The 24,879-nt window shown below is 33.6% G+C and overlaps 3 protein-coding genes across 13 annotated transcripts in view; 2 read left to right on the top strand and 1 right to left on the bottom strand.

Moving 5' to 3' along the window:
* LOC125049905 (AP-1 complex subunit gamma-1) overlaps positions 1–16,660 on the top strand; it is a 28,962-nt gene extending 12,302 nt beyond the window's left edge. For 7 of the 11 annotated variants that reach the window (XM_047649424.1, XM_047649423.1, XM_047649421.1 and 4 more), the window contains exons 7-20: positions 722–739; positions 2,558–2,653; positions 3,470–3,796; positions 5,003–5,221; positions 5,937–6,095; positions 6,831–6,918; positions 7,946–8,093; positions 8,896–8,982; positions 9,706–9,838; positions 11,239–11,331; positions 12,155–12,326; positions 12,711–12,859; positions 13,450–13,542; positions 13,991–16,660. In XM_047649424.1, coding sequence (XP_047505380.1) covers positions 722–739; positions 2,558–2,653; positions 3,470–3,796; positions 5,003–5,221; positions 5,937–6,095; positions 6,831–6,918; positions 7,946–8,093; positions 8,896–8,982; positions 9,706–9,838; positions 11,239–11,331; positions 12,155–12,326; positions 12,711–12,859; positions 13,450–13,542; positions 13,991–14,092 — 1,884 coding nt within the window. In that variant the 3' untranslated portion in view covers positions 14,093–16,660. The remainder of the gene's footprint in view (positions 1–721; positions 740–2,557; positions 2,654–3,469; positions 3,797–5,002; positions 5,222–5,936; positions 6,096–6,830; positions 6,919–7,945; positions 8,094–8,895; positions 8,983–9,705; positions 9,839–11,238; positions 11,332–12,154; positions 12,327–12,710; positions 12,860–13,449; positions 13,543–13,990) is intronic. The other 4 variants (XM_047649427.1, XM_047649426.1, XM_047649425.1 and 1 more) reach the window with 1 other exon arrangement.
* Positions 16,661–16,776: 116 nt separating this feature from the next.
* Positions 16,777–18,626, bottom strand: LOC125049906 (COP9 signalosome complex subunit 5). Its single transcript, XM_047649433.1, has 6 exons — positions 18,387–18,626; positions 18,216–18,319; positions 17,991–18,121; positions 17,713–17,907; positions 17,267–17,534; positions 16,777–17,145 (listed from the first exon to the last, which is right to left on the bottom strand). Exons 1-6 carry the CDS (start codon positions 18,539–18,541, stop codon positions 16,952–16,954), a joined length of 1,047 nt encoding a protein of 348 aa, XP_047505389.1. The 5' UTR covers positions 18,542–18,626; the 3' UTR covers positions 16,777–16,951.
* A 783-nt stretch (positions 18,627–19,409) lies between these two features.
* LOC125049468 (X-box-binding protein 1) lies at positions 19,410–23,181 on the top strand. Its single transcript, XM_047648784.1, has 4 exons — positions 19,410–19,772; positions 20,307–20,424; positions 21,096–21,379; positions 22,552–23,181. Exons 1-4 carry the CDS (start codon positions 19,630–19,632, stop codon positions 22,643–22,645), a joined length of 639 nt encoding a protein of 212 aa, XP_047504740.1. The 5' UTR covers positions 19,410–19,629; the 3' UTR covers positions 22,646–23,181.
* The last annotated feature ends 1,698 nt before the right edge of the window (positions 23,182–24,879 follow it).

Genomic DNA, 24,879 nt, shown 5'->3' with positions numbered 1-24,879 from the left:
CGACGGTAAAACCATGCGGTCTCAACCCATTTAGTTTGACTATAGATATGCCGATTTAACCATGCTAAAATAGTGCATATAATACGCATTCATACTTACGATATTAGAAAATTAGTTAATATTTTTGTATTTTATAACGTATTTTTATAATATTATAAACAGTCAATATTTCGATTCAGAATCAATTAATTTTACGTAAATATAAAATTACATGCTTACTTGTAAAAAAAAAAAAACATGGCGATTAAAAAGAGTGGCGGAGAGTTTATTGCCAGTTCTTCTCTTCCGTTCTACGCCCTTGATTTGAGAACTGGCAGTAAATGTAAAATTAGAAGCATTAATATGTATTTCTTTAATGACGCATCACAAGTGTACATTGTGTTACCTACGTGAATAAATGATTTTTGAATTTGAACAATATACATACCTAATTGTTTAAAATCACTTGAAGCTTCGGGCTATATATAATAGAAGTTCGTGTATATAGCTGTCAAAACAGACAAACGTACTACACAGTATCAAGAAAACATATTACTTAGGTTTTCATTTGTGGTTGAAATTATAAACACTCTCGATACACATTGATACGAATAATTTCTATAAAGCAGGGTGATACAGTTGTATATATACAGTTAGAACGTTTCACAAGAATATAAAGTTTTGCTCTTTATTTAGATTATGCCTAATCTCCAATACTAATGTATGTTTGTGTTGTCCTTAGGAGAGCGGACAGCGCGAGGTAATCATTATGATGTACCTTGCACAAGGGAATGATTTGTTGATCTTATTTAGATAAATCTAGGGACAGAGTATTGAATGAATCAAAAAAAAATAGAACATTAGTTAAAAAAGTAACGAAATTTTTATTATCGTTGAAGAGTGTCATCAGGCAATTATAACCTATTTAGGGAGCGTTCAAGTATTACGTAACGAGTTTTTTGTCCTTTTGTAAAACGTTACGGGGGCGGGGATTTAATTACGCGTTATTGTTAATATTATTTTCGACTTACACCACATAATAGTAAGTAAAGAGTCACTAGGTGGTCACGAAACGTTTTACTATACTCGAGTACAGTACTGTACTTGGGTACTGAAAAACGTTACGGCGAGTTACATGGGGGTGGGGGGGTCAATAATCTCCAAAAATTGCGTTACGTAATACTTGAACGCTCCCTTAAGACCTGATGACGGAGTTATAAGTAAATCGATTTTATATCTAAAGATTATATTCAGAAAGCTATAAATACAGATCAACATAATTACAACAATATTGATCATAATTTACAAGAGATTTATCCTATTATGTTAATAGCGTAAGGACAAAGATCAACAAATTATTCGTGACGTAACTAAGCATGTATATGTTGGTACATTTTTAATAAACAACTTGTAAACTATTTAATAGCTTACATATATGTACATAGATTTCATATATTTTTTCGTGGCAGCACCGAAACTCTATAGGAAATAGCTGTTAGGTGAGGTTAAAATTTTAAGGTGAATGACCCCTAGAGTTCAACTTATTTGAATGAACAAAATTCATATTGTTTACAAGATGTTTCTTAAATATATTGTATGGGTATTTTATACATGAGCTTCATTGTTCAAAGGACAATCGCCTTCAAAGCAAATTTGTTCTTAACTTTTTCTATAGTCATGTTGAATTCTTAGTGCAGTAGTTTGGGGTTGTCTTGCTTATGTAATCATTGTGAATCTTTGGATTGTGAAGCTTCAACTATTGGGTAAAAACGAATGGTATTTACATTAATTTATATAATATGTAAGGCGAGTACGTACCGTGCTATATGGAGACTTAAATTTGAGATAACATTCACATACACAAAGCGTTACATACAGAAAAACCATACAAAGATATACACGTTTGAGCGAAGCACTCAATTGTTTCTAATAAGTGGTGGGGGTAAATGTTTTTTTAATATATTATATGTATGTAGACCAGTGAGGAACCGAGTGGCAATAGTAATGGTTTGTTCTGTGAAGAAAATTATTATTGTATTATAAAATAATCTAGATGACTAAACAGTATGTTAAATTACATATCCTTCAAAATATACTTCTATCATAATGAAAACTAAGCCTAACCAATAAAATAAAAAACCTTGCTGTTGCGAAAAAATATTGAAACTAATTCCTTTAAATGGCAACAATATTTATTATTGATTGTCATCTGTCAAAGTGTGATGTCTATGTATATAGATCTTGTCAGTTGTATGTGGTTTAAAATGCCGAAAAGAAAAGTGGTTTACAATATAACGAAGTATTTGTAGGTAAGGTAGTCTGTGGAAATTGACTCTATGACTTTCTGTTTAGTGTTGCTATAATCATAGTTTATTTAACGCCCTTAGAGCAGGTTTTTATTTTATTGATTAATAGTATGAAAAGTAATTTCATTTTTGTTCAGCCCTTGGAACTCGCTCAGACATGGTATTTTGAACTCTTTCTTTCAGTATTTAGTATGCCTGTCGATGTAAATGGCTTTTTGTCTTTGTGAGCAATACTTTTAGTTTTATAAGACATTAATAAGAAACATTTCTAGATTGTGCCGAACCTGGTGCGAATATTGAAGAACCTCATACTTGCTGGTTATTCACCGGAGCATGATGTTAGCGGTGTTTCCGATCCATTCCTTCAGGTAAGGCTTTCTTCTAGAGTTAATGTTTAGGAAGAATGAGCTACTAGAGTACGGAAAGCGAATTGTATTTGGTTGACAGCGCCGTTACGTCATTATAGTGCCACAGATCTTGATATGAAAATGAGTCAAGTAATTTTCATGAATTAATTTATTTATTTATAAGCAATCTTACAGCTAAACATATCCATATTACCATATACAAGAAAACACTTAGACAATATACAAATTCAAAACAGATTACATTGATAAACAAAATATCGTCGACGTAGAATTATAACCTCGTATGTCCAGAGAACCAAACATTACAGAAAACGAAAAAATGTTTCATTTCGTCAATGTTCGTTAAAATATTATTATGTGTTTTTGTCCATAGTTTTAGATGGTAAAAAGGCCTTATTTATGTTAATTACCAAGCCCTTATCGTTATCTTCGAAACAAAACATAAGTCAATTATTACGCTAATAGATAGAAAAAAAAGAAAAGAAAAACAAATGAAGACCGGTTCTCTTTAGAAAAATTCATTTTGATATTGGTCTAAAGATGCTATTGACCAATTACAATTACACCCCAGATTGATTTATTCATGTCGTTATAACAGATTTTGCCTGTATATATATATATATATATATATATATATTTATTGTCAAATGTTGTAATAAACGTAAACGGTTTTGACTGTTAATACAATTTTAACTACTCTAAGGTAGCCCCTTGTCCGGGAGAAGGCCCCCTCCAAGTTTTTCGACCCTATTATATATATATTTGACAAAACTTGAGGATATATAAAGCGTGTAATAAAAATATTGACTTTTCCAGGTGAAAATTCTCCGCCTGCTCCGAATACTAGGCAAAAACGATGCCGAAGCCTCCGAAGCGATGAACGATATCCTTGCCCAAGTAGCCACGAATACTGAAACGAGCAAGAACGTTGGCAACACAATATTATACGAAACTGTACTCTCTATCATGGACATTAAGTCTGAGAGTAGCTTGCGTGTGCTGGCCATCAATATTTTGGGGCGTTTCCTTCTTAATAATGACAAGAATATCCGATATGTGGCGCTGAATACACTCCTGAGGACGGTCCATGTTGATACGTCAGCGGTTCAACGGCACAGAACAACTATATTGGAGTGTTTGAAGGTTAGTTTTTTAGAACAAGTGGTTCTTCTGAATCGAGTCGGCCATGGACACACATTGCCAGAAGTGCGCTGCCAGCAATTGGTACGGCTGGATCCTGAGTCGAATTGGTTCGGGAATACTTTAGTAGTGTATTTCACATCTCAATATTGACGATGTATTTGTAAGATATTCCAATTAAACTGCTAAACAGATTTTGATGAAATATTTTCAAATACTGACAGCCCCTTTTGGGGCCTCGCCATCTGTACGGCAAATGGCTAAGTCTAATGAGTTTTCCACTAAAACTGCTTGGAGTGTAGTCCAAGGAATGATAAACAAACTAAGAACCCTTTTTAACCGACTTCAAAAAAATCTAATCATTGTCAATTCGATGTGTATATTTTTTATTGTTTCAGAGGAAAGAAAGTATCAAAATTAAAAATATTAAAAAAAACAGACATGTCTATTTACTACGTTAGTTGAAATTTGACTCAAAATAGTTTTTTTTATTTGATTTTACTGTATTTTTTTTTGAAATAGCTAGAAGTAGGCATATGTTATAATATTTGTTTTCTAATATTTTTTTTCTATTCTTGTCTATACTAGGTTTATTATATGTATATATATTATAATGAGCAGTGTTCTTAACGGCTTGCTCTCATCCCGGAGGACGTAGGTTCGATCCCCGTCTGTGCACCAATAGACTTTCTGTCTATGTGCCCATTTAATATGCGCTCGTACAGTGAAGGAAAACATCGTGAGGACAAGACATGCCTAAGACCTTACGGTTTCTATTAGATTAACACTAAGCTAGGTTTTGCCTAGATGTGTACCAGATTGACGACTCATTGGTCTAGTGGTTAGTACCCCTGACTGCGAATCCATGGGTCCCGGGTTCGATCCCCGGCTGAGACGATGTGATGAGCATTTGGTGTTGTGCTTAGGTCTTGGGTGTTTAAATATGTATTTATATGTATATCTATCTATAATATGTATGTATATCCGTTGCCTAGTATCCATAACACAAGCTTCACCAGCTTAGCATGGGACTAGGTCAATTGGTGTGAATTGTCTTTAAAAAAAAAAAAGCTTTATTTTTCTTAGCTTTATTTTTTTTTTGTTTTAAAGTCGAGTCTCGGGCACAAAAGCCTGAACATCCTATTATAAAAAATAAAAGATTACGAAAATACAGAAATCTGATTTTTATTCAAATGTTAAAATTTTTAGGATCCAGATGTGTCCATTCGTCGTCGCGCGATGGAGCTCTCGTTCGCCCTAATCAACAGTCAAAACATCCGTGCAATGATGAAGGAGCTGCTCCTCTTCCTGGAGAGATCTGATGCGGAGTTCAAAGCCCATTGCTCCAGTGCAATGGTTCTGGCCGCTGAGAGATATGCGCCTTCCAGCAAGTGGCATTTGGATACGCTGTTCCAAGTCTTATTGAAGGTAGGTAAAAATTCTTCGTGAATGTTTAGCTATTCGAGTACCAATACTTTATTGAAATATATTGATGACCCGGCAAACGTCGTTTTGGCATATGTATGTATATTATTTCTAGGAATTTTATTTTAGTTCAATAAAAAAACTATTTACATTAATAAAAAAATAGGGGTTGATCGTAGAGGGGTGAAAATTAGGGTTGTATGTATTTTTGTATGCTTTATCATAAAAACAAAAAATATTCTAAAAAATAAAAAACAATTTTTTTGGGTCGGATACCCATTATAACTTGGGAGTTTGAAAGATAGATAGTAGCCGATTGTCAGACTTACTGAATACGCATAAACATTTCATAAGAATCGGTCGGGCCGTTTCGGAGGAGTATGAAAGCGATTGAGACACGAGAATGTTATATATTACACTAGCGATAATTGTAATATAATGATAATATTTTTATATAAGAAAATAACTGTATAATTCATTTTTTAAAAGTATTTTCTATGAAAACTTTCCTTCACAGTTCAAAGCAATGGTTATAGACAAATCGTAGTCTAAACATAGGTTGCCATGGTTACCATTTTAAAGTGATAACAGTACGGTCTTTATATTATGTACTATTGAAAATATTTTTGATCTATTCAACTAAACATCTAATACTACATCAAATTTATTTATGTCTAAACTTTTATGTTAAATAACTTTGATTTTGCAATTATTACAGGCCGGAAATTACCTTCGCGATGATACAGTATCGAATACGATACAAATAATATCGTCTGCGCCCGGCGAGAGGCAGGCGTATGCGTCTCAGCGATTGTGGATCTCTTTGGAAAGATCAGCTGTTTGTGGTGATTCTACTGAGAAACAGCCAATTATACAGGTATTTTTAGAGATGGGTTTATATGGTCATTAGGTTACTGACGGATCCGCCAGACGTTCCTAATAACGTAAATCATTCTCGACTCCACTTGAACACACAAAAAATTTCATCAAAATCTGTCCCGCCGTTTAAGAGTTAATTTGTGAATCTAAACCAACCAGGGCGCCACCCAAACGCATAAAAAAATCATTAAAATCGGTCCAGCCGTTTGAGAGGAGTTCAGTGACATACACACGTACAGTAGAATTATGTATATATAAAGATTTACAGTACTGTTGGCCAAATAATAGTTTTCTTGCTTTTTGTACCAATTAATATTTGTTTATGTTTTCAATGAATGTACCTGTATCGTCTCATATTTTTTTCCTTATTGAATACTTTTTTGGGTTACGTACTTTTTTTTTTTTAATTCAAGGTATTTTTTTTTGTTGCAAACACCGTTGATATGGGTACGATGTAAGCAAAAACGGGTTAAAAAACATGATTTTCTCTACGATTTAAATAGTATTTTTTGATTGTAGTATATATATAGTTATTTATTTCTATATGGAATATATTTTTTTAAATTACATTTTTTATTTTTTCAATACGTTACCAAATAAAAAATTCATAAAAAAACTGTGAAGCTGAAACAGTTTTTTTGTTTTTTTTTATATATTTCCATTATATGAGTATAATTTATTTTATATGAGTATAATTTAGATTATATAATTTTATTTGAATGTCCAATTACAGGTGGCTGCTTGGACGATAGGAGAGTACGGAGACATGTTGGTGTCGGAAGCCAGCAACGCCATTTCCATGGTCGATGATGATGGAATTGGTATGTATTTATATCCTTGATAAAGCAATCAAAGTAATTTTATTATTACCATTGATATACAAAAAACCCAAGATGCACAGTCTCGAATAAAAGTAACGCTCGAAAGTGTCCCGAAACACTATTTCTGTCCCTTTCTATAACAGTATATGTTACAAGCATATATTATTGCAAAATCAACCTTACGCGAATTGTTTAAAGTTGTTATTACAACGCAGTGTATACGTACTTAAAGCAATAAAATTTTACGACCGACCGTGGTCGGTAGGACAAGGTATTGAGTGGAGTCGAACATGACTTTTATTTACAACTATTTAACATAATTTTTAATTTATCCGACTTTTCGGGTGCTTTACAGCGTGCGTGGTCACGGTGACTGGTGTTGGATGTTAAATAGTTGTAAATTTATAATAATACATTACTTTAATCCGGTTAAAAAGTTTTTTCTTTAAATTAAAAAAAAATGTTAAATGGGCTACCTCCTGACCTACACTTTATATAGCGTAAATTTATTTGTCAAAAACTACACACAAAAAAGTTCAAAAGGACATACATTTATTTATTAAAAAAAACACAAATAAATAACATCGTCTCCACTTATTAGACACGAGACTATTTGAAATGAGCGCACAATTTAGAATGTTGCGCTCTTTTTTTGAGGACAGTTTTTTAGACGTTGAGTGTGCATCTTGGGTTTTTTGTATATCAATGATTATTACTATATATACGGTACCTGTGCCAAAATTCGTTACGTAATACTTGAACGCTCCCAGAACTAAGAAAGCCTGAGTGAAAATGTACAGCCTCATAAACTATATTTTTTTATTTAGAAAAAACGGCAGATTTCTGAGACTAACTTTTAAATTACAATATTAAAATGTTTCTGAATTAATTTATATGAAATTCTTAAGAATTTAGGTAACAGTAAAAAAAACTGATTTACTCAACTGGCCCATAATGATAATAAAGCAAAAATAATTACTCACCATAAATATTGTCTATTAATTTAATGTATTATATTAATTTCCAGATGAATTTGTCCGTCCGTCGGAAGAGTACGTGATCGATATATACCAGAAGTTGTTATGGTCCACGCAACTGTCAATCACCACGAAGGAGTTCCTTCTCTTATCTCTGGCCAAGCTGTCAACTCGATTCACCACACAACCCAGCCAAGAGTAAGTTGTAATTGTCTATGGTTTTCACTTTTTAAAAACGGTTTTATATAAATACTAACTTGAGAATATTGTATTTTTTTAATGGTTTTAGCGTTCTCAGAAACTATGACCCCATTTTTATTTAAATACGAGTCGTATTCAAAAGTTTACGGCCCGTAGCACTTACGGCTGTTCTAGATATAGGTAATGAAAATAACAAATCCTCCAACTCCTTTATTAATAATCAGTTCTACGCCCTTGATTTGAGAACTGGCAGTAAATGTAAAATTAGAAGCATTTTATGTATATTGCTTTTTTGACGTTTATAAGGTACATTGTGTTACCTATATGAACAAATGATTTTTTACTTTGACTTTAATAAAAGTCTGTTTAATTTCCAATGACATTACAAAAGTAGAATATACTGCTTAGTTTTGTTTTATAAATTTTTCTTGTTATCCTAACTTTCTTTTCCCTTCACGACTAAATGCCTCCAGCTTTTTCCAAATATCTCTGTCCATGGCTTTCTTTCTCCTTTCGCTTACTGCTAACGCTTCTATTTCTTCTATTTCCCACCTATTTTTGGAACTCCCTCTTCTTCCCCTTAGTACTTTCCATACCTTTAACATCCACCTATAATACATTATTATTAACAACATTGCAGTTTATCTAATTTTATTTCTAACCTAAAAACGAGCGTACCAATTCTTAAAAAGCCGGCAACGCACTTGCGAGCCTTCTGAAAATCAGTTGTCTCCTATTACGTAAAAAAACCAAAACATCATTCGAGCCCAGTATTGAATAAAACACTTTTTTTTTTCAGTAAAATACGCGTCATCATTGATACATTTGGCTCCCATATTCACATAGAGCTGCAACAACGTGGTGTTGAACTGTCGCAGCTGTTTAGGTAAGAATTTTTTAACCCTAAATAATAGTATTAAATCAGTGCTACAACCTTTTTAGGTCTGGGCCTCAGATCTCTGTATCTGTTTCATGATCATTTATCAATCTAATGGGCAAGTGGGTGATCAGACTCTGTGCTGGACTTTCAACTTCTTGGGTCTAAGGCAATTCACGATGTTTTTCTTCGTATGAGAGTGAGTACATAGAAAGATAAGCCATTGGTGCACAGCCGGGGATCGAACCTACGACCTCAGGGATATAATAGGCACCTAATACTAGATTACAGTAACAAATAGAAATATTCTTATTATATTATATTAAAAATTTCTATCAAAAATTCTAAACTAGTATGGATTGACTATTTATATATAAGATATAATCTTTTTATATGGAATTGATTCAAATAAACTTGTGTTTCTCTGAAAACAAGGATATTTATTTTATTATTAACACACTATACTAATTACATTATTCTAAACCTAAATTACAATACCTGAAAACAATGAAACGACATTAAAAGTTTATTATAAAATTATCAATTCCTTTTTACAATTTCACAATCAAACAATTTATTAATAACGATGACTATTCACTTGTCAAACTTCTTCTTCCAACCAAGATGGCCGATGGCGTCATCTATTACATATCAAAGAAACATGCAAGTTTCTTTACATATATATAATGGTAGTTATTAAGTAAATTGTTTATATATAAATGTATGTTTCAGACAATACGCGAACCTGCGACCGGCGCTCCTAGAGAGAATGCCAGCCATGGAAGTGGTCAGCACGGGAGAGAGAGACGACAGCGACACAGAAATCGAACCAGCTGCGCCTGCGCATACTACGCAACCCGATCAGGTATTAATTATTTTGATGGATTTCACTTTTAAAGCGTATGAATTCCCATAGATTGAGAGAGTTGCTTGTCTATAATTTACAATGTATTGGCTACAAGTGTAAAATTATTGTTAACATAAGCGCACAACCACTATGTGGAACCAGCTGCCCACTGAAGTATTTCCGAACCAATTCGACTAAGGGTCCTTCAAGAAAAGAGCGTACCTATTCTTAAAAGGCCGGCAACGCACTCGCGAACCCTCTGGCATTGAGAGTGTCCATGGGCGGCGGTATCACTTAACATCAGGTGAGCCTCCTGCCCGTTTGCCCCCCGTTCTATAAAAAAAAAAACATTTGGGTAGTTCATTTTATTATGAACTAATATATAGTCGGAGAAATATGGTCACTTCATGGATATAGATATCATTAGCTTAGTGAGTAAAGTGCGAGTAATAAATACATGAATTATTATCGTACAGTAGGTGAATACCTACCTTTAGATTTTTAATTATAATGAGTAGCGGATACAAGGCACCGATCTCACTTTTAATCACAACCTTACAATACTACTATTGAATACTCAATCAGCCCTACCCTGCCTTCCCTGAATGAACTGTCCAAAGTTATTGATTACTCTGCCACGCTTCGCAATGGCAGGGTACAGCTATGGTTGAGAAATAAGAAACAAAACAAAGAATACATTTCATATAAGTTTAATTTTTCAATACTTGTGGGGATAAAAATGAAAAAAAAAAAGATAGATAATAACAATCCTTGATGCGCATTATATATCACGCTAAAATTTCAGCTCGGTGTAGAACTTTTTGAGTTTTTGAAGCGTACACAAACCAACATAACATTTTTATATATTTAGATTAAATTTTAACAAAACAAATCAAATTATGATTGTTAAATCGAAATAATTATGAACCAATAATAATCAATGTTCAGTTGACTGGATCAAAACATTTCCTGATAATCCGAGCTTTCCCCAACATATATGTATATATATGTACTAGCCGACCGGCCAAGCGTTGCTGTGGCTAAGGTATTTTTTATATTACATAGTAGCAAACTATTCAAGGGAAACGGTAGGAGAACACCAGTCATACGTAGTAGTACTTTCAACACAGCGCTATCTGTTAGAATTATGATTATCAAATAATCAACAAATATTTTGCAATAAAATAATATTGGGTATAAATTGAGATGTAAGCTATCCTATCTTTTAAGTTGGATCAAACTGCACACTGTGTGCAAATTTGATTGATATCGGTTCGGTAGTTTAGGAGTCCATAGCGGACAAACAACGTGACACGTAATTTATAAATATTAAGATATATATATTTGTAACTTAACTAACGTTAGGATACATAACTCCCGGTAAAGTGATTTTTTTAATGTAGTCAATTTTTTTTCAGGACGCGCTGCTGGACTTAATAATCGGTTCGGAGCCATTGTCCAATGGAGATGTTGAACACGCACCACCTGCCGCTAACAATAATACTACCAATGTAAGAATTTCTCCTATTAAACCATTTTAAACCAACAGTATTCGGTAGGGTCCTTCAAAAATTTGAAGAATTCATAAAAGGCCGGCAAGGGAGTGTTATTACGTAACGAATTTTGGGGGGGGGGGTCCTTTAAAACGTTACGATACGGGGCGGGGATTGAATTACTCGTTATTGTTAATATTGTTTTCGACTTTCCAGTACTTTACATCACATAATGGTAACTTTTAAGTATAAAGAGTCACTAGGTGGTCACGAAACATTTTATTATACTTGGGTACAGAAAAACGTTATGGCGCGTTACATGCACCCAACGCACTTTCTGAGCAGTGTCAGTACATTAAAAAAAAACAGGTTATCATTATTATTTGTATGTTTATTGGAATTCCTCTATTTTTCGTGTGTATGTTTATGAATTTCCCGGAAACCAGAAGTCGTAAAGATGATTTGAATGAGTTTTACAAGTTATGGAAGTAGTTTCGTAATAATAAGGTCAATTAAAGTGTGTACCAATTTTTAAAAGGTACCAACCAATGTTGACAGGTATTAAAAGTTTTCATTTTTTAACAAGTTATGGAGAAAATCATTGATTATTAATTATTATTTATTTATTCTATTATAAAATACATCTTCCGCTGTAGCTAATTATTTTAAATTATTGTATGAAAAAACAACATTTGTATAACTTTTCTTTTTTCGTTAATTGGTAACGACGATATGTAAATAAGGGATCGCAAATGTACGTTATTAAAAAAAAACATAGAAATACATTTTAGAATCATTTCCAGATGATTTTTATATACAATATGATTTCGTAAATTTTCAGGATATTCTCGATCTCCTAAGCGGTCTGGACCTAACAGCGCCTGCTCAGGCGCCTATGGGCGTAATGGGCGCGCCTATCACCACGCCCATGAGCGTAGCAAACAACAACGTATCGCCCCTACTTGACGGCCTATTCACATCGCCAGCCCCAATAACACAGATGCAAGCGCCTGGTATGTTTTTTTAATTCACTTTTTTATTAAAAAATGTGAAAATGTCTATGCTTACATTTTCTTTACATTCTATTGTCTATGTTCCATCGTTAAATGTGTTGGTATAATTGTAATTATATTCAGATCCCGATTTGTGATAGAAGGAATATTATACGGGGCTGAACATATATATATTTATTAAGCAAATGATTCTGTGCCTATCAAACCGATTTTTTTATTTTGAAATATTATTTGGCTAGGAGTCGAACCCATGTCAAATGTAAAAGCAAATCCATACTCAGAGAGGTTCATTACAAGTTAATGATTACTTAATGGGAAGCTCAGGTCTTATCAGTTGTTAATAATTATTCGGGCGTGGCGGCTTATAAGAGTTTTTTTTTTCAGATACCATAGTAACAGCTCTAGAGCGTAATGGGCTCAAAGTAGAATTGCACGTTCAACGCGGAGGAGAAACGGCAACGATCACTATGAAGGCGCATTCCACTGCTGACACTGCTATGAGCGAGTTCCTCTTTCAAGCAGCCGTGCCCAGAGTATGTATCTCTTGTATGTTTGCAGGTCTCGGGTTCAAATCCCGGAAGTATAAAAACTAAACTCAATTTATTCAAAACTTTTTATGTAAATCAATACAATTCGGTGGAAGCATATACTAAATATAACTAAACATATACAGTACCAAGTCTTATAAATAATATTTTAATAATTATATATACTCCTTCCTTCCTCCAATATCTAATTCAATCCCGTAGCTTGGTTCCGCGTTATAGGAATCGCGTTGTAGAACTATTATCGCACAACGCGCTTGTATAACCCCATATAACGCATGATGTACAAATTTTTCACGTTAAAGAGAATTTGAATCGAATATTAAGAAAAAAACTGTGTAATAAACGAAATGTGTGCGTACACAAATCATTATGAATGTCACAGTGAAGAAATATAACGCGTGAAATCCCCGCGTTGTATTGGGGAATACCGTGTTATACGAGGGACTGAAAATGCGTTATAAGAGTACCGTGTTATAAAGGGGTGTTACTGTATGATACCATGATATATCATGTTATAATAAATGAAGTAGAGATATATCTCTTCCTATATTATTTTAAAAAATAAATTGTTTTAGACATTCCGCCTGGACATGATGTCTCCATCGGGAAGCGTTCTCACACCACAAGGAGAGATCACCCAACTTCTAAAAGTTACTAATCCTTCTAAGGTCAGTATTATAGATTCAGTGAAGCTTTCATGAGAACTTCTCAAATATATTTGGTATAAAGGGATGCATCGATTTTTACCGATACGATACCGATGCCGATACTCTTATAGAAATATCGTCGATACCGATACCGATATTAACGCTTATTGAATTAAAATTAATTTAAACAGTCACAAACTTGGATAAGATTTTTAATTTAAATTAAGAATTAAGGATAATAATTATATTAAAATAAAATAAATAACTGTTAATAGTTAAAATTAACATTGATAAGATTTTTGTAATTCTGTATTTAATTTTGTATCGAAAAATACTACGCGCGATAGCAGTTAAAAGCCAACTAAAGTATCAGCATCGGCAATCAAAATATCTAATGTAAGGGAACTTTCCTTTTCTATTTAACAATGTATACTTACCAATTTTATAATTTTAACTTAATATTTTCTAGACCCCGCTCCGTCTAAGAATAAGAATATCATACACAATCGATGGCAACCCAGTATTGGAACAGGCGGAAGTCAACAGTTTTCCCACGGATTTGTTCAACTGACGACCTGTTAATTTCTAGTGCGGACATTGGATCTACTCGCTGGATGTTGGATGATATTGTATAGTATTTGGATGGTAAAAACTAGAAAATATTGACTCAATAAATCAATTTACATACAATATAAGCAAAGGCAGCTTAATTATGAAAAATATTAAATATATTTGACAATTTTATCTGCTTGGTTCTGAGATTCCAATTGAGATTTGAGCTTTTCAATACTATTTTTAAATTAATAAATCGTTAAGTAAACAGTTTCTTTCGTAAATGCGCAATTAATATTTGAATATCATCAATATCATCAATATTTTGCGGTACAGTGTCTCAGTAGGCCATATTGGCTTCTAGAAATTGGTCCTGTCAGAGCAGCTTGAATGGATAGCGGTAGATCCCTCACTTTTAGAGATTCTTTAACATTCCACTTTAGATTATATTGCTAATAAGTATATGTACATAAGGATAAAAATTATGTAAATTGCACATATTTCTTATACTTCAAAGTTATTTTCCATTCAATAATCCTTTTGTACATATATTTATGAGATCAACTAAAAGACTTATTCCTTCGTGTGACTAGTGTCTAGGTCCCAGCGTATCAATGTGGGGGAGTCTTTTGATAAAACTGATTTTAAAAACTAGTCATGAACTCCAATATTACTAAATAATATATATTTAAAATTTTTACTATAACAAAAACCATGTAAATATTCCTGTATTGATTAAAAACATATCTAAAATATCTTAGAAACTAATATCCATATTTTTTATCATCACAATTCTACTACATACTAACCTAACTTGGGCAGTATTGAACACAAAGAATCATTATCATAAATTAACATTTATATATAAAGGTAGAAATCCAAAATTAACATTTACAAAAATCTAGACAATCATTTAGGGCCATAAACACTCACTGTCTATGAAATATTGTTTCATGTAATTATAACTATTGAACAGCTGAGAGGTCATCTTTTAAAGGTGAATGACCCCAAGTTGTACTTTTTGTAACTTTTTAAATAAAATGTAATATTGTTTAGTACAGGGTTTTTGTTATATTACAAAATAATATATGTTTATTATATTTTATTTTCAGTATTATATACAAACTCTAAAATATTTCTCAAATTATAAGATCGTATTTATATGATAATATTGGGTTCATTGAATAGTTTTTAAAAGTATTTAGATATTGGCTTTACTTTTGCTGTCATTTGGTATTTGCTGCGTAAATAGAGATGACTGTTACTCTCAGTTAGATTATAGGAATCGGGCTGAACCATCTATATAATGTATATAGTGGCATATATCTGTATAATAAGATGTATAGTAAGAATGACGAAATGTACTTAATATCATATTTTTATTACTTTAGCGTCTATACCCACTAATGTAGTCAATATCACGATTTATTTATTAATTAAGATTATTCCGCAATTTTATGTTTTTAATTATTTTTATCGCTTGACCAATTTCAACTTAAATTTACCAACAATTTACTATTTTGTTTTGTAAATGAAGAAAGAAAAATAAACGATTCTCACAATCAAAATACTAGTTGTAATTGCAAGTTGTAAAATTTTCTATTGAAAATGTTTTTGCTTTCTGTTCTTTTATAGAAAAATTTACCATTTGTAAATATTACCATTAGTGCTTTGCTAGCGGTGATTTGGTTTTAACAGAATTGACTATAGAACATACACCATGTTATTTAAGTTTCTACTAACCTTTTAGATTGTAGTAATTTATACCGCCTCCCTAGCTCAGCGGTATAACGCAAAGCGTGGAGGTCCTGGGTTCTAATCCCAGGGAAATTAGTTTATGCTGTCAATTCTATTGTTCCTTACTAAGTTTGAGTTGCAATGTAAATAATTATACAGATTTACTTTTGTAGCTATTGCAGATTCTATATTTCTTACAAATCCTTGAAAAGTATAATTAAATAGCATTCAGGTTATTTTATAAAATCAATTCCAATAATTTTAAATTCTATCCAATAAAATTTTTATGTTTAAATTCATTAATGCAAGGACAATAGCCGACATTGTTAACCCAACCCAACCCTTTTGGGGCATATATGACCTACATAGACCTCAAACTTAGAGGTTGATCAGCATTATTAGTAGAATCTATACTTTTAATTAAGTAACTGCTATGTTTGAGTGCCGTTTGTGTGGGCTTTTTCCTATATTAATCTACCTTAACCAACATACTAAGTCAACTTTTAAAAAAAATTGCCCAATATGTACCATTTACTATGTCTGCTTGTTTCAATATATTTCTTAATAAAATTTAATACGTCTCCAGGACTCATTTGGTTAAGACCTAGTTGATTTCCAAGGTATTTATTAATTCAAAAATGGTTCAATGTCTCGGTAAATCCCTTTTAATTTTAAACGCACGTGTTTTTCACTTTGTTTTTCGCATGAGCTTCGCAGTACGCAATTTGGTGCTTTATTTTATGTAAGTCTAGAAGGCCCTCCACGTGAGATGATTAAAGCTATGTGAAAGATGTACATAATGATTTTATGTAAATTGGTTAATAAATATGTGAGAATGTTTATATAATCATTTGTGTGGTTTTATTTATTACCTACCCTATTGCCCTTACATATATCCAGATTATACAAAGGTACAAATAAATTGCTCAGTTATATTATGAAAGTAGCTGGAATAAAAATTAAAGCCAATGTTTTGATACCTTTAATACAGACAAGATATAACTTTAGTTTACATTACAGATTTATTGATTTTTGATTGAGAGGCAGCAATTACATATTGGATCTGAATTAGACCAGTAATGTCAAACATGGGTATTGTTGAGAGAAGGCCAAAATCATAAATTTTAAAACCAAGAAATTCTTATTCTATCATAGGAGTAGCAGAAGAAGGCTTTCCGCTGACACTATTAAATAGCCTATCTTTGATCATCTGTGCCATCAGGCCATGGATTACTTCAATGGTTGTTTTACAAGCATCCTTTGTCGCTTTGCCTAGTTTATCTTCAGTTCTTTTCTCGTGAGGATCGGCTCCTGCTACTATAAAACCACCACGGCCTGAAAATATTGCAAGACATAACTGATGTCTTCAATTATTATCACAATTTCTTAACTTTTTATTTTACTCGCATTGAGTTTAAACATTTAAAATTTGAATGGAGTAAAAAGTAGCACTTACCTAAACTAACTTCACTCTGTTCCAACTTATCAGACAAATCAAATATCTGACCAGTAGTGTATTCTGAATTTGTGATTAGGCTTGAGCTACTTAGAGTATTCACCCAGTACTTATTCCATAAAGAGTCCAAGAGTCTTCTGTCCAATGAAGACTTGAAGTATGATACTTCAAGAGAGTAATACTGTTTGCAATGAACACCAAAATCTTCTATTTTGTTCAAAGGAATAGTTTGATACTCAGATGGCTCTTCATTGGCTGGTTTGTAACCCTATATGGTGTAACAAAAGACTTACTATAACGGCAGCTATAAGTAGTTCTACTACAATTCATCTTCTGTTTTTAATAGTTAAGTAAATAAGTAGGATAATATATATTAAGTATTATATGCTTACTAACAAACAATAACATACTGTCACAGTTATAACCATATACATTATAGCACTAACCTTAGGATAGGTCCTGAAAGCACCAAGACATACTTTTCCAGCTGAAATAGTTCTGACTGGGTCAATCACAATGGCAACAAATGGTTCTTGAAAGTTCTGGTTTAACATTTGAGTAGAGACATCAATACCAGACAGCCAACAGCCATAGCCAGGATGACTATGATACCAGCCAATAGCATTCTCATGTCTTCCAACCTAGATATTAAATATAAAGTTAGATACTATAATATCCACACATATTATCTAACTTTGTTATGTGATTACAAGATGCCCGATACCTGTTTCGCAGCTTCAATATAGGCAGTCATATATTCATAGGCTTGAGCTTGAGCATTTACTCTAGTTTCAGTCCCTTCTACTGGCAATGCAAAGGAGTCCATCACTAACATTGTATTAGCATCTACTTTACCTGAAATACAAATGTAAGTTATAGCCGAACTTGTGGAGTATAAGAAATAACTTACTTTAAAATTAAGCTAAAGCTATGCACTGATGTTACTTACCAAGTAATAAACCCATGACTTCTAATGTACCTCCAGACCGAGCATGCATAACCATCTTCAATAATGCCAAAGCCGATATCTTTATATCTTTGAAGAAATGTGGGCTGTAAAAAATTACCTTTAGTAGCCAGTTATAGTAAAAAAAACAAGTACGTTGAACAAATAACATACTCTTTTTCCCATGGTTTAGCTGCCAAAATATCTTGTTGTTGTTTTTTATCATATCGATATATTTCGTCAACGCTCGATACAGTTTCAATATTATTGGCCAATGCCCATGTTTTTTGAGCTATTGTAGATTGGGAATCTGCACTAGTGGACGCCATTGTTTTGCGCACGTTTTACAAGAACTAATATGATTATAGAGATTTATAAACAATTTCGCTGACCGCTATTTTGACGTCAGCGGTTGACAATACATGAATTAACTTATGACTGACGTCTGGACCGATAGCCGATAGCGGGTATGTTCCGATATACACTGCGAGTACTGTATAGTGCTCCCACTGTTCAAAAATTTGTTCCGCTATGGACTGCAGTATACAGCCGCAGCGTCCTAGGAAATATATGACGTCACAAATCCCCGCTATACTTCTACTGCGAGCACTGGCGTTTTCGAGGTAAGGTACTCGCAGTGCTTTGATCACGTGATCAATCAAAACCACTTGAATGCCTAACGGCTGATATAACTTACAGTTTAATAACAAACATTTAAAATTCTAACTTACTTTCTTTGTAGTATTAATTCAATTGACAGTTAATATTAATATAGATTTTTTTAATGCGATAATACTCCAATAATAGTTTTTCTTGTTTAATTGAAAAACTTTGATGCACTCATTTGAAAACTGTGTCGAAAAACGAAGCTGACTAGTATACTGGACTGCGTTCCGTTTTAAATTGTAACCAGTATAGCTGGCTATAGAGAAACGGTTTCACAGTATACTAAATTGACGGTACTCTGTACAGTGGTCGCAGTGTATATCGGAACATACCCAGCGTCAATCTTTTGCCTATATTTTTTACGACAGATAACATTTGCAATGAATCTATGGTATTAAGGATTGAGTAATGAATGGTGAAGTAGGAACAATGACCAATCGAATGAATATTGAATGAAGATTATGAATTGACGTCGTCTTTGTCAACTTGCTGATTGGTACCGCCTACTTAAAGTTTTCACCAATCAGAAACATGCACGTACTCGTTTTATAGACTTCTATAATGTAGTTATTGACGTAAACTCAAGTATGTACGACGCTGACTATTATTGTAAAAGGGTGATGAAATATCGGAAAACTAAATTTTTGTAGCGATTCTACAAGTTCGCAATACGCAATAGCATGCAAAAACAAGGATTTTGAATGTGGTGTTAGTTTTTAAAGTTAGTGAAGTTTGGTGTTAGCGTAAAATCATGAGCGCACCGATCATTATCACCGTGCCCAACTACGTGACGATGGAGGACGAAGATTCTGATGTTGTGGACGTGGCTCCAGCCACGCCGTCCAGAAAACGAAGACTAGACCATCTCACGTGGGAGGAGAAGATGCAAAGAAAGTAAGTGAGATATTTTTTAAGTTTGTGAGTTTGTTTATTTTTTATTTTGTTTTACCGGGGATCTTGTTAGATTGGCTAGTAACACCCTACTGCTAAGTGTTGTCTAGGTGTTATTGACCCTAACGGCATATTATTACGTTATATTTTAATATTATGTCTTACAGTTTTCTAGATATACATGTTATCAGTAAAGACATTATTATTTGGATACAACATGTACACATTACCTAACGAAATGCACATTAATTTATGAAATTCTATTTTGCCATCGAAATATGTACCTATAGTTTAATAATAAAGAACAATTTCCTCGGGTAATTATATGTATCAGTACTTAGATATCAATACACGATCTCTGTACTCTATCTATATTACGATATGGTATTTATAATTAAAACTCACGAATAAGTATAGATTAATTACAACTAAGTATTATTATTATTATAACACCTAGTCTGCATATTTCATCATTCAATAAAGTTATGGTTTCCTTATATTCAAATACAAATAGGAGATTTTTTTTTGTTTTAACAGAAAACTGAAAAACCGCGTCGCGGCACAAACATCTCGAGATCGTAAAAAGGCAAAGATGGATGAGATGGAGAGTAAAATCAATCACTTCATGGCTATCAATGAGAGACTCGTGAAAGAGGTATGTTTCATTTACATAGATATTTTTATATACATGATTGTACACTGCCTTACTACCACCACCTAATTGTAAATATATCTAAACCATTCAAGGTTTCACTCACAATTTATCACAAATGAATCATTCATATTTGTTTGGTAGGTTTGAGGATTACTGTCTCCAGGAAGTTGGTTGTGAGTCATAATGATTCAAAGTTGAACTTTTCCTTATTTTATATATTGCAAAAGTAAAACTTTATTCATAATAATAAAGTTCTTAAATCAAAATGTCTTCCATCAGCATTTCTACATATATAAAGTTCTATAGAGAACTCCCTAAACACATTTAAGGGAGCGTTCAAGTATTACGTCACGCAATATTTGGAGATTATTACCCCCCCCCCCCCCCATGTAACGCGCCGTAACGTTTTTCTGTACCCAATAGTAAAACGTTTCGTGACCACCCAGTAACTCTTCAGACCTAAAAATGGTGGTGTTATGTGGTGTAAAGTACTGGAAAGTCGAAATAATATTAACAATAACGCGTAATTCAATCCCCGCTGCGCATCGCAACGTTTTACAAACATACCCCCCCCCCCCTTCCCAAAATTCGTTACGTAATACTTGAACGCTCCCTAAGACATTCGTTCAAAACAATGCGTACATTGAGCTGACAAAGTACTATAAACCCAGGTCAAAGATTTGAAGGCGATGAACGAGCGTCTGCTAAGCGAGAACACATCACTGAAGACGGCGGCGCGGACCGTCGCGAAGGCCCCAGGACCAGCAGCGTCACCTCAGCAGAAGGAGGGGCCTTCGCCGGCGATCCGCGCGGCACGTCTGCTTCTGACGATGTGTCTAATCTCGCAGACATCCTCGCACACCTCGAGTCCGACGAATACCTCGACACCTTGCATCAGCTCGCTGACTCCCTTCTCAAAGAAATTGATGCAGGCGCTGCAGGAGCGAGTCAAGATGTAAGTTGTACGAAATAGTAACCGAAAATCTATGTTTATTAAAAGTTATCTAAATTAGATTATGTGGATGGCGGGAAGTAACGTTTTATACTGTATATTTAAATGTGGTGATTTCAAGTCTATCATCATACTTGCATCATGCCTTGACAACCGGTTTCTATTGTTGCAAGTCAGTTTTATATTTGTGACCGGGCTCTCAACAGCGAATGGAAAATCTACTAGGTTATTTTTCGCCTCAATTAGTACCTAATATATGTGTCGTGGTATATAAAACTAAATATATCTTTTTGTATATTCCATGTCATACCAGTCATGATTTTATAGTTCTAGTAAGTGTAAAAATATTATTTAATTTGTTAATGCTTTAATCATAAATGAAGTAAACAAAAAATGCCTCATTCTCAATTAAGTAACATTTATATTCTATTGTGAAAACAGACGAGTCAATTAACTCTATGAAATTAGATATTTAACTGATAACTTTGGAATAGGACCTTGCAATGCTGATGCAATAACTAACAATATTGCGTCATTATTTACCGAACGGATGAATAGGTATCTTATCCTATTTTACCGCCTCTGTGGCTGACCGGTAAACCACATGAGGCCCGAAGGTTCGATTTCCGTCAAAACAAAAGAAAATACAGAAATAGCCCATCCCTTTTGAATGGCCCGATATTTCTATTTACTATCAAAAATATATTATACTAGCTGGCCTGACGAACATCGTACCGCCTAACAATCGATTCTTTATTTATTTTTAAATACTTATTCTGCTATTCGGGACACCGGTCTAGCTAGTAAGATAAAAAAAAGAAAGTTGATAAGACAACAAATACATTATGTCAAAAAATAAAAATTTACCTTCCCGGAACCCCTCCACTAACACTTGTACTTTATCGTATGGTATTAATGTTCAAATTGACTTTTAAGTATTATTACCAATATTATGTATGGGAATATAGAAAAGTGTTGTTTTTAGACTTTTTCACTCAATTTTTTTAATTTTTCTCTCCGTAAGAACCATCCTTGTACTTCAAAGAATATTATAAAAAAAGAATTGGCCAAATCGGTCAAGCCGTTTTCATGTTATGTCGTGACAACGGAAAACGGGTTTCATTTTTATATATAGATAATTCCCGTTTGACTTATCCCGTAATTTTTGTTGCCAGGAATCGAACGGAGAAAGTAGAAAATGTTCTGAAGGAGCTCAAGTGGTGGGGACCACAACAAAGCACATGGAATCCAGTGAAGGTGACATCCTAGAGAAAGAGATCAACATTAAGCATGATGTCGACAGAATATCAGAGCACTCATATGCACATCCCTACACTGATGACGAAAATGGTGACAAAGGAGACCTGTTCTATGCCAGTTATGAAGCCAATGACTGTGTGACTGTAGAAGTGTCAGATGAGGCGGAAGAAATGGAGATGGACTTAAAATTGGCCAACTGTTCGGACATTACCCTAGAGTGCGACATGAAATTACTTTCACCAATGTGTCTATCCCCTAAATCCATTGAAGAAAACCTAGGCCTATCTCCCTCACACACTATTCTCAGCTCGGACTTAGGGTATGAGTCCCTAGCCTCACCCCTAAGTGAGACAGACCTAGATTTGCCAGACTTGTCAGACTTTTGGTGCGAATCGTTCTCAGAATTGTTCCCTGCGTTGGCGTAGGCCTTAATTCTGAACACCAAAGACTGACTAGATAGTTAACGGTTAAGTTTAATATATTTATTAAGTTATTTTATACGTAGGGATGTACTATAAGTGCTGTAAATATAATTTTCTGTCGTATAAATGCGTTTTATTTCTTATTTTTTAAGATTCAAACTAAATTAGGCTAGACGCGTTCGAAGCTTAGAAGTAATTTTCTAGAACTGTTTTTGTTAAAAGCAAATACGATCACACCGAATTCTTTTTAAATAACTTTCTGTAACATGGTTTAAACAATGCAAATAGCCATAAATATACATTCTACATAGTTTTGACTGATAACGTTTAATTGGGTTTTAGTCATTATGACGCAATAACTAGGTTTTGGAATAAGTTATATAAATCAAAATCAGTTATGGCTGTTAGTAAATGAATAAACGTATAAGCGATAAGAAATAATTGATGGTTTTTATCGATCGAGCCGGAATATTCTAGCGAGGCTTTCTACGACCAAGGCCAAACAATCGTGACGGTGACGATTACTTTGCACTCGAACGGCGCCATTTCAGCGTCCGGCCTATTTGAACTTTGAAGCGTAAACTTTCTACAAAATATTCCACCTACGACCAACCTCAATTACCCTAAGTTTTTACAGTTTGAGACGATATTCCAATTATTATATTGGAATTATAAGAATTATTATCATACATATATTAAAAATACCTTGTAGTATAAAACAGTTGTTGTTGTTATGCATTGCATTTTGCATTACGCATATTTTAATTAATGATTATGTGTTAACTTTACTTTATGTTTACATTACGTTTTCTTAACTTTTCTTGGCATATATATTTTTTTCCTTTTCCTTATTTTCTTTTCATACATAATTGTTACAGCTTTTTTACTTTTCTAGCTATTGTGCTATTATTTCGATCTTGGGGTATAAGTTACAGTCACGCTTAATGTTTATATTGCGTTTATTATGTTGATTGTTAGAAGATTAATATAAATTGTATATAAATATGGGTCTTTAAAAAAGTATATACCCTTAAATGAATCTACCCCCTTAAAATCAACCAGGATATCTTGATTCCCCACAATTTTTGGGGTAAAACCCCCAAGTTGGCATCACTGAAGAAATCTAAGTGGGACATCATATCATACCAGCTGCGTCTGGTCCCAGGAACTAGCTAAATTGAAATGTGGTCTTACTGGAACAATTTTAACGAACCGGAATCAATTGCCCAACGACATTTAAAAGCCAACATTTTCGACAAAATCCACGGTCGCGTATCAACAAGGCAACACCTTTCTTTTAGGGCGGAAAGATAAGAGAGAGTCAGACTCACTTGTTTGACTACGAGGGGTAACATAAGAATTCCACGAGGTGGCAGGAGCGGATCTACTAAAAGGCTTTTCGGGGTCCAGGGCCCCGAGATACAGAGAGCCCCTCGTCTTCACTGAAAACAATACGCGATATTTAAATCTGAAATATAAAAAAAATCTTATCATAAGGTTGGTATCCCTGAGATTAATTAACCCAATTGCGATGCGCGTTTATCGAACGAAATGGGAAATTCCCCGACGCTTATTTTCGGTCGGTGTATTTTTTACGTCTATTACTGGGGACTTACCCACTATATCCCAGAGCCCCACAAATTCACGATACGCCCATGCGAGGTGGTGTTGATATCAAGGTCAATAAACCCAATATTGTATTGGACAATATAAAATATATGGATGGCGTTGACCGAGCCGTATAGCATGCATCAACCTAATGTTTCTTGCTTAAATGGTGGTGTAAGCTTTTTTTGGGGCATGGAAATTTCCCTGACCAAT

Source organism: Pieris napi, chromosome 5 (genome assembly GCF_905475465.1).
Source record: "Pieris napi chromosome 5, ilPieNapi1.2, whole genome shotgun sequence".
Taxonomy (NCBI): Eukaryota; Metazoa; Arthropoda; class Insecta; order Lepidoptera; family Pieridae; genus Pieris; species Pieris napi.
This window is presented reverse-complemented; position numbering and strand designations above follow the sequence as displayed.